The sequence below is a fragment of the Gossypium raimondii genome, chromosome 3 (genome assembly GCF_025698545.1).
Source record: "Gossypium raimondii isolate GPD5lz chromosome 3, ASM2569854v1, whole genome shotgun sequence".
In the NCBI taxonomy this organism is placed as follows: Eukaryota; Viridiplantae; Streptophyta; class Magnoliopsida; order Malvales; family Malvaceae; genus Gossypium; species Gossypium raimondii.
The window spans coordinates 28,181,848-28,192,181 of NC_068567.1; the positions used below are offsets into that span (position 1 = coordinate 28,181,848).

Here is a 10,334-nt window from a genome sequence, read left to right on the forward strand (position 1 = left end):
CTCACAGTTTTAAAATTTTGTAACTTCAGGTGCATCCAACCATGATGAGCTTTAGATAGAATTACCATATTCTATTGCTCACATTTTTCTTTTAAATTATTCCAGAATTTAAGTAGATCTTTCACAGTCAAATATTTTGCTTTCAACCCCTTAGTGGGGATGATGACAAAAGAAGATCACAAAGATAGTCACAATCAATTCAATTTAATAACAAGAGTAATCAATAACTCAATCCTCCCTTTTTCTTCATCTTTTCAAAATAGATATTTATGGCAATAGTGATTCATATGAAATATAATTTTTTCCTCATTCACAATCTCAATATGAAACCCATTACAATGAATATCTTTTAAAACCAATGCATTAACCATCACGAATTTTGTTCTTTTAGATATTGATATATTAACTCTTTTGGAGCTTTCAACTAATTTTGTACTATCAAATATTGGAATAATATATATATTTTTGTTTTAGTACAAGATAAGATAAATATTTTCTATCTGTAATGATAGAATTCATTACTACATTCTCATATTCTTCCTTAAAGAATATTAACATAAACAAAATATTTGGCCAATAATCTTTCATATTACATTAATAATATAAGTTATCTTTACCCTTTGAAGAGTTATCTTGAGAACTCTCATTGTTCTCTTATTTATTACTATATTCCCACTTTTAGTTGTCCATGATTATATATTTTATTTTATTATTTATTACTATATTCCCACTTTTAGTTGTCCATGATTATATATTTTATTTTCTTTATGTTTGCATTCACTTTGAGTAATGCAACAAGTATGGTAGGACAAACTTCTAAACACCTCTATTAATTTTTATTTTATAATCACCATCGCAAAATATGTGTGGATTTCAAATCAAAATCTATCTATCATGATTAGTCTCCAATTATAATAAATATGATATAATAAATAAATCATAGTAAAATATACGAGATTCTTTAACATTATTATTATCACCCGACTATTATCAAGAGTACTATTACAAGTAGTAAAATAACTTTGTTTTCATAATAACATTTATAATATAATAGTAAAAATTATTTAATAAACAAAATCAAAATTTTCATGTACGACGCTTAAAAGTTATCCTATACACATTGTATCAAATTTCAATACCACATATATGTCATAAAATCTTATGATGCTCTAATCAAATATTTATAAATTCATTTTAAAAGATATAATACAATAATTTCAAGCATATTTAATAACAATAATTTAATCATGAACAATTTTAATAATCCAAATATCATACATACTATAATTTAATAAAAGAATCATAGTTTAAGAGAAACCTTAAAGTAATAATATTTTTCATAAAATAATTTTACCAAAAATCAATCAACAAAGGAGAAAAACATACCATATAATGATTATATTAAATTTCTTTGCATAATGATTACCCATAATGCACATGCCTCAAGTGCAGGCTGAAATAACAGTAGCTCTAGAAGGCAATCAACAACAGCTTGATTAGCAAATTTGAGTGATCGGTTATTGCATTGGTTGTTGCTTGAAAGGGGTAAGGCTTGGTGAAAGGAAAATTTTTTTGTGACTAACGGAGAAAAATAATTAAAAGAGAATTGTGCTGATAACGTACTATAAAATAAAAAGACAGGAAGTAAAGAACAAAGAAAATAGGAGAGAAAAAGAGAGCGTATTTTATTAATCAATGAGAATATTTACAAAGCTTCTCCAAACTTATCTTGATTTTGATGGACATCCACTTAATAATATATTCATAACACTATCAACTAATGAGCTGTTTTTTGAGCCAATTCTTGACACCAATGATTTTATCTTGAAACTTTATTTCCTTTTCTTTTTCTATTAGTTTTCTTCTAAATATAATATTTTATAATCCTTTGATTGATAAAATTTTGACTAAATCAATGGAAAAACCGAAAAAAACTTTATATTTATTATTGTTGTTAACAATATGATATTTCCTTCAAGGTACATAGAAATAATCCTCAAGTTGGTCCTTGAAATTGAAATTAAATCGAGAGTTAAAAATATTACTTTGAAAAATTCAATTGTTTAATCAATAATTATAAAAAATTATGAAAATTTATTTTAATCAAAATTGAAAGAATTAATTGAATTTCCTTTTGTTACATTGATAATGATTTTTTAATTTTATAAACTGATTAAGAGATTATTAAGTTATTTATTTATTTTTATTTTTAAAATTTTAAATCCACAATCAAGAATACATATAATCGATGATCCGATTTAGTGTCAAATCATTTACTAAATTAATTAAAACAAAATTATGCTAGCTAGAGTGAAAATTTATTTTTAAAATATTAAATTATTTATATAATTTTATTATATATTATATTTTTAAAATTTGTATTTTCTATTATTTTTAATGATGTTTAGTTAAATTCTAATACTAACTTCTTACAAATATAAAAAAAGGTTACGTGTCGAATTGAATAATTTCAACCATAAATAAAACAATTAATAGATATGGAATGCCTCTATTTTAAAAGTGAAAGCATAAGTTAAGAAGTTTGAGAATAAAATTGATAGAATTTGTAAATATTAATGGTTAAATTTATTGAATTATTTAGAATTATAATTAGGTTGATAGAATAAGTAAGTATTGAAGACTAAATGTGTTATTATACCGACTAGAAAAAGACTTTATGTAATCAATTTGATGGTGGGTGACCAAAATAAAAACAATTAAAACATTAGTGTCTAAATTGAAAAATTTTAAAGTTAATTGATCAAAACAGGAATACGAATATAGTTGAGTGACGTTTTCTTTAGTTTACCCTATTTTTTCAATATAATTTTTATTTTATTAAATAATTTTTTAAGTAATTTTCATGGACTGAATTTGTCATGGAGTTTCGAGTTCACGTGAAATCATCTCACCTAATAACAGCTAACTCCTATAACAACTAAATAGTGAAAAAAAATTGCGGCGATATGGCGTTATGATATATATGAGAGTACGAAATGAACAACAAACGATAACAGTAAAAATATCTTTTAGGACTTTTTAAAGACAAAGTGGGACTGCTGTTGGAAGGATTCTTCCCTGTTCTTCTCTGTGTCTGTTTTTCTTTTCTTCCTCTAACCATAATGTCTCCAAATCTCCTCATTTCCTCATCGATTCTTTCTTCTTTTACTTCAGGTATTTGTTTACTTTACCTTTTTTTATTTATTTATATATATGCTGCCATTTTATTTCTTCTTAGTTGTGTCCTCTACCCCAACAAAACACCACTAATCTCTGCTCTTTCCTCAGATCTTCCCAATTTCTTGGCTTTTACTCCAAATGGAGATCTGGGTATCGTTTGTTTTTGTGGTTCAGCCTGTAAATTTGCTTCTTTTATTGTTAAAAATGGAAGGTTTTGATATTCTTATACTACAAAAGTTACAATCATTTGGTTTGTTTTTGAAAAAAGTTAAAAATGTAGTCGAAATCTTATAATTTGGACTCTAGGTAGAAAAGAGAAGTTCCTTTAGGTGAGCTCATTAAGCTTGTATATAAGTTTCCTTCTTAGATCTGCTCCATTTGATCAATTCTTGGTGAACAATTAGAATAGGTATCCGTTGTTTCTTTGATTTGGACTGCATAATTGGTTCTCCAGATTTTAGGTGAATGTAGTAGGAGTGTCTTCTGTATTGTATGATGCCTTTCTTAGAGAGTTGTGAAAGTCTATATCTTTTAGTCAGTAGGAATTCCATTTTGGGCTGTGTTCTTTTTTCAGAAAATACTGTAAAAAGATTAACTTTCTAATATTGGATAAGAATTCTCATAATTTTGGAGCTCTTTATGGCCGGTTATTGGATCTTGTCCCCTTTCCTTGATTTTGTTTGAATGTTGATCTGGGTGATTGATTTTGGTTCTTTATGTGGTTGATAACTGGAATGGTACTTGTTACATACTTTTATGGAAATTTGAAATGGTGATTCTCTATCAAAATATGAGTACTTTGACTTAATTGATCCTGTTAATTCCTAAGAAACTGTGCAATAGGGGATAAAGACGGCCTTCCTTTAGCATTTTTCTCACAGCTTTGGATTCTCATTCTCTTCTATGCCTTCAGATCCTTTTCTTTCTATTGTCTTCCGTACAAAATCAAGATGTGTTTATATTTACCCGGGTTTGAATGTGGTTGTTTGATAGATGTCTGGTTCGTGAACTTGTTTTCCTCTCTCACTCTCTGAATTTACATGCATGCATATCTATATATTGGCATTATATGATGCCATATGCTTTATGAGTTACAAGAAATACATTCCTATTCGCTAAGACTCCACTAAATTATGTATAATAAGAATTTAACAATGGAAGTATGTTTGTATTGCTTTGCTTTCATTGTTTTAGTGAGTAGGGATAATTATACCTTTTTACTTGATTTAATTAAAGCTATGACATTTATTTCCTTTCCTTTCAGGTGTTTCACAACTTTCTAGTGGTTATCTTTTCTTGAATACCTTCAGCTTTTATCTTGAGATTTAATATTTTCTTGTCCTTCTGCCAGATTTTTTCAACCATGTTAGCCAAAGGGGTAGGGGCTTCAAACCTTGGTTCTTTGTTTGATTGTAGGTTACATTTTGAAGCCCTTTCCGTCCTGATCACTAATATTTTTAAGTCATAAGCTTTCTGGGATTCATTGAGTTAAGCAGTTCTTTATCCAGTTTGTGTAGCTGTGCTGAAATGTGAAGTCAGCCCGTCTAATCCAAGATTTGGAGTTGGTCCCTGTTTTGGATTCTTTGTTCAAGGACATGTTTCTGTTGTGCTTTACTTGCTTGGTTTGATAAATAAAGTTGTGTTGCCTTTGTGACGGTGATACAGTAATGCAATAATCTCAAGTAAATTAAATCTAACAAGCTGTTGAGGGACATCGTAGAACCTTTGGATTTTATAGCGTCAAATGAGTAATCTTAATTTCTATTTCTGTGTTGATATTTAGCAAGCAATGGTATATCTAAAAAGCTGTAATAATGGAAGTGTTATTGGTTAATTGCTATGAACTGGAATTTTCATGGAGTTCGTTTTCTTTTTTACAATAAGACTCTGTTTATGTGATTCTTCCTTGTCAAACTCTTGTCAAAGATACTTGCTTTCAAGTCTTATCCTTTATTTGGCAAAAGAAGTCCTATCCTTAAGAGACCGTGGTGTAATCATTTTGATGTTTGTTGTAATTTGTCTAATCTTCTTTGAGATCCTGCTAATTGAATTTGCATGTTTCTGCCATCGAATGCTTTGATCATCCTCCAGATTTTCATCTTATTATTGTGTTTCGCCCTTATACAAGATCCTATCTGTTTAGCTAAAAATCTTCCTGCACTAGCACAAATGAAAATCTTAGATAAAATCTAGTTATGAAACCCTGATGCTGCTTCCATATATGTTCAAGGAATTTTGCTTGAATAATTATGTTTTATCATGCATGATATTCATCTATGCTCTCCTTTCTACTGCTATACATGTTTTGTGTTGTTGGCCTCGATCCTGTCAATCAGCTAGTCACCTTTTGATACCTAGTCTGTGACAAATCCCATATATATATTTCCTATATCATTCGAATGGACCAACCCCTTTCTGCTTTCTGCAGGGTGGCTTTGAGCTTCTTATGCGCGCAGTTGTTAGCAGTAGTTTTTGTGTGATATTTTGGTACCAGCATTCTACATAGGAAGCTAGATGGGTTCTAGATTCCCATCTCATAAGCTCCGCAATGGGCTTTATGTATCAGGCAGACCAGAACAGCCTAAAGAAAGGACTCCAACCATGAGTTCGGTGGCCATGCCCTATACTGGTGGAGATATTAAGAAGTCCGGAGAACTGGGGAAGATGTTTGATATCCCTATGGATGGTTCTAAGTCCCGGAAATCTGGGCCTATAAATACTGTTCCTTCAAGGACTGGATCTTTTGGGGGTGCTGCTTCAAATTCTGGACCAATCATGCCTAATGCAGCGCCTCGGGCAGGCTATACCACATCAGGTCCTGGTGCCACTGGAGGCATGTCCAGCTCAGCATCATTAAAGAAGTCAAACAACTCTGGACCACTGAATAGACATGGAGATCCTGTAAAGAAATCATCAGGTCCACAATCCGGTGGAGTAATGCCGAGTGGACGTCAAAATTCTGGTCCTATTCCTCCTGTTCTCCCTGCAACAGGCCTTATTACGTCTGGACCCATCTCTTCAGGCCCATTGAATTCCTCTGGGGTTCCTCGGAAAGTATCTGGTCCCCTGGAATCTTTGGGATCAATGAAAGTACAAGGTTCTGCCGTTCATAATCAGGCTGTCAATGTTCTTAGCCAAGATGATGACTTTTCTTTCAGGAGGAACTTCCCGAAACCAATATTTTGGGCACTGATACTGCTTTTCGTAATGGGTTTCATTGCTGGTGGTTTTATTTTTGCGGCAGTTCACAACGTCATTCTCCTTCTTGTTGTTGTGGTTCTTTTCAGTGCTGTCACTGCATTATATGTTTGGAACTCTTGTTGGAGGAGAAAAGCTATTACAGATTTCATTGCTCATTATCCAAATGCAGAGCTTAGAAATGCAAAGAATGGGCAATTCGTAAAAATATCTGGGGTATGTAATTTAACTTAATTATTTGATGTGATATTTTCATGATTTCCATAATTTTTTTAACTATTAAAGATTGAAAGGACTGAACAAATTTTCACGTAATTGATTCCAGGTTATTCAGTATAGTTTATCTAGTTGTAATGTGCATGCAATGTAGCGATTCCATGTGATTGAGCCTTTAGTAATTCCTGGGATCTTATGTTAATTCTTTAGCAATCACAAAATTCTCTTTAAGACTGTTTAACCTAAATTGTGTAAAGCATTCCTTTTATTTTATCTATGCGGTCTGAAGTTTGGTATTAAATGAAGAAATATAATTCAAGTCAATGCCAAGCTGTTGGCTCAATGTCCCTACTCCAACTATTTATTTTCCTTATGTACCTGTATCCAACTAATATCCTGACATGGATGTGGGGTATGATTCTCTAAATTTATGGAAAAACTCAAAAATAATTGAGCATACCTGTTTGTCCGCATAGCTTTATCTGACACTTACCCTCGAGCTTGAGTAATATAGAAAGGCCCTATTGTAATTACCATGGGCCTAAATCTGTTGGATGACAAACATGCACATATGGGCATGAACAAGCATTTATTTTATGCACATATGATCCCCTGTAACTGTTGCATATCTTCAAACTAGTGGAAATCGAATTACCGGTAGTTTATGCTTGTGCAGTTCATTGAAATAATTTGATTTGAACTGCTTGTTTGTGTAGATAACATTGATTAAGTGTTTGGTTGTGATTTTTGAAGGTGGTAACATGTGGTAATGTACCTCTTGAGTCATCCTTCCAGAGAGTTCCCAGATGTGTTTATACATCTAGTCGTTTGTATGAGTACCGAGGATGGGATTCCAAAGCTGCGAATCATACTCATTGTCGTTTTACTTGGGGACTTCGGTTGCTAGAAGTGAGTAACTGAATTGTTAATTTTTAAGAGAATTTGTTGTTTTCCCGGTTTCTTTGAATTTAGAAGTCATAAAACAAGTCACGGTACTTCGCTAGGCTTCTTTCATGTTTGGAATTATCAGATTTATCAGCATGATGCTTCACCAAGTAGTTAAGAAGCTTTGTCAAATAAGTTTTGCAATATGGTTGGGCAAAAACAAAACTCTTTTTGTTGTTTTTGAGAAGCTGGATAATTGTCGTCATATTCTCTTTTCTGTGTTCTAAATTCAAAATTATCTTATTGTTATATTAAGAGGGTATTGTTTACACACTCCATCCTGGGATCTTAGTCGTCGGAAGATGAAACCTTTTTATCTGAGCTTGAATGTCATATTTTTGAATGTAACATTTGTGTATGTCATTTCAACAGAGGCGTGCAGTAGATTTCTACATCTCGGATTTCCAGTCTGGGTTGAGAGCATTAGTAAAAGCAGGCTATACAGCTAGGGTGACTCCTTATGTGGATGATTCGATTGTTATAGATGTCAACCCAGCTAATGAAGCATTATCTCTGGAGTTTGTCAGATGGTTGGGAGAAAGGAACCTTTCAAGTGATGACCGTGTAATGCGAATGAAAGAGGGGTAAATGTTCTATCCAATTCACAGTTTCATCATAATATTAAGTGCCTATGTTGCAGGAAGCTTTGTTATTCAGACTTGGGTGTGAGTGTCGGCTGCGAGTATGTGCCTGACATGGGTATAATCAGATTTTTTAAAAGTTCTTTTCCATGTATTTGAAGGATCCTAGGAGGTTATATCCCCATATTCGTTCTTGGATACGAGTATTAGACACAAGCACTTAAAAGGAAAAAAAAAAGAAAAAAAAAACCAGGAACAATGAATGGTATCTTGAGAGTCTATTAGATTGTTGGCTGATAGGGCTTATTCTCGAGTTTTTAAATTCTTAGAAGTCATTTCCTAAAATGTCATTTTCAAGATGGGCGGTCTTGTGTTCTTCTCTTGCTGTAAGGATTAGGTGACTTATTTATTTATTTCGGGTCTTAAGCTGGGATGAGGGAATGAAGCTTGATGTAAGATGGCCTGGATAGAGGGGGCAAAAATCTAATTGAACCTGAAAAACTGTTTCGACGGATCCAAGATTGAACTTGTTTCTTTCCAAATTGAATGAAAAAGTCAGACCCGAATCTGAAACATTTTGAGCCAAAGGCAATTTGAACTCTAGAACAGCTTGAACTTGAAGCAGTTTGAACCCAAAGTAATCCGAACCTGCAATGTCTGATTGAAAGTTGAGACTGGTCCAGTTAAAACCCAAAATGACTTGAACTGTAATCAACCTAAGTTTGACCAAATTTGAAACAAACAATATCCAAAATGGTCCTCATCTGAGATGACTCAAACAAATGCTGTTCAAACTCAAACTGCTCAACCTAAAGTTGTTAGAACTCCAAATTGTCAAAACTTAGACAATCCAGACTTGAATTAGCCTGAACTAGAAGATAGATAGATTGACTCAAACCAGCACAATTGCCACCTCTAGCCCTAACACAAAGATGTACATTTAGCTTAGATCAATGTGGATTGTTAATTATCAAGCTTTGTTATATTGGGCTGTCATTTGCAGCAGCATCGTACTCATTTATGGTTGAGCTGACCCAAGTGTTGCCTGAACTATGAACTAAATGATACTAAATTTAGGGTTGTTTAAGAAGGAAGTGTGGAAGGTTGTTCAGCTTGAGGTTGAGTGGGAAGGTTAAATGCAACTTAGACCAGTTTGTGGTTTTTGCCTAGTTTACACTGTAATAGTCTGTTGAATGTGCACTTGTTCCTTTTTGAAAATTTCATTTCAATTAAATCAAGGAAGCCTTGGGTGCTCGAGGCGTGGCTCTTAGTAGTTCTAGCTGTAACTTCTAATCATATGAGATGCTATTTTGTTTGTGTTGTAGATAATTTTTTATTAGTTGGCTAGTAAAAGCATTTAAGCTTGGTCAACAACCTCTTTGCTGGGTGGCAAGAAAATGAGCTGTGATGCATGTAGGCTTGGGTTCAAGCCTGAGCAGCCCCACTCCCATTCATAATACTGAAAAATGAAAATCATTTAAGCTTGTTTATCCTGAATCTTACAGTAATTTGGTTTGAAAAACCATGAATAATGTTGTAAACTATTTTGAAATTGTGATTTTATGTTTTTATAGGTATATCAAGGAAGGAAGCACTGTTAGTGTAATGGGAGTTATTCAGCGAAACGACAATGTGCTTATGATTGTTCCTACATCGGAGCCAATTACAACTGGATTCCAATGGGCCAAATGTATCTTCCCTGGGACCCTTGAGGGAATTGTATTAAGATGTGAAGACACGTTGAATAACGATGCCATACCGGTTTAGTAGCATGTGCATTGTAAACTTTCTCAAGTAGAATTCTTTTAAAATTTATGCGCTTCCTTTTCGATTCTTATATATGGCAACGGTGGTGGCTTTGGTAAAGGTCGGGGCGGGCATTTTCTTATCCTTTGAACTTTGTATAGCTTTTCCTGGTTTCTTTGTTGCTATGCAGTTGAGTATTTGGTTTTTGAGAAGGTTTGTCAGATATTATATAGAGAAAGAAAAACATTACATTAATTGCATTACAACGTGTTCAATATCTTCGTGTTTATATGACAGTTTTGGTTGGTGTTTATTGGCAAGAGAAAAAATAACTAAAATCCACATGACAGGTATATTCTTGATACAAGATTTGAGTTTGAAGGTTGGGGATGGTTCATTGGGTTCGGTGTAAGGACAAGCAAAGAGCCGTAAGACTGAATGGGGTTGGAAGTATAACGGAAAAAGGAC

At 32.8% G+C, this 10,334-nt stretch overlaps 1 protein-coding gene across 2 annotated transcripts; it reads left to right on the forward strand.

The window, feature by feature from the left end:
* The first annotated feature begins 2,987 nt into the window (after positions 1-2,987).
* On the forward strand, positions 2,988-10,126 carry LOC105794004 (uncharacterized membrane protein At1g16860). Of its 2 annotated transcripts, XM_012622957.2 has the most exons (6): positions 2,988-3,174; positions 4,445-4,558; positions 5,609-6,594; positions 7,348-7,503; positions 7,912-8,123; positions 9,695-10,126. In XM_012622957.2, exons 3-6 carry the CDS (start codon positions 5,695-5,697, stop codon positions 9,885-9,887), a joined length of 1,461 nt encoding a protein of 486 aa, XP_012478411.1. In that variant the 5' UTR covers positions 2,988-3,174; positions 4,445-4,558; positions 5,609-5,694; the 3' UTR covers positions 9,888-10,126. The 2 variants fall into 2 exon arrangements, with proteins under 2 accessions (XP_012478411.1, XP_012478410.1); XM_012622956.2 differs by lacking the exon at positions 4,445-4,558 and having other exon boundaries at positions 2,989-3,174.
* The last annotated feature ends 208 nt before the right edge of the window (positions 10,127-10,334 follow it).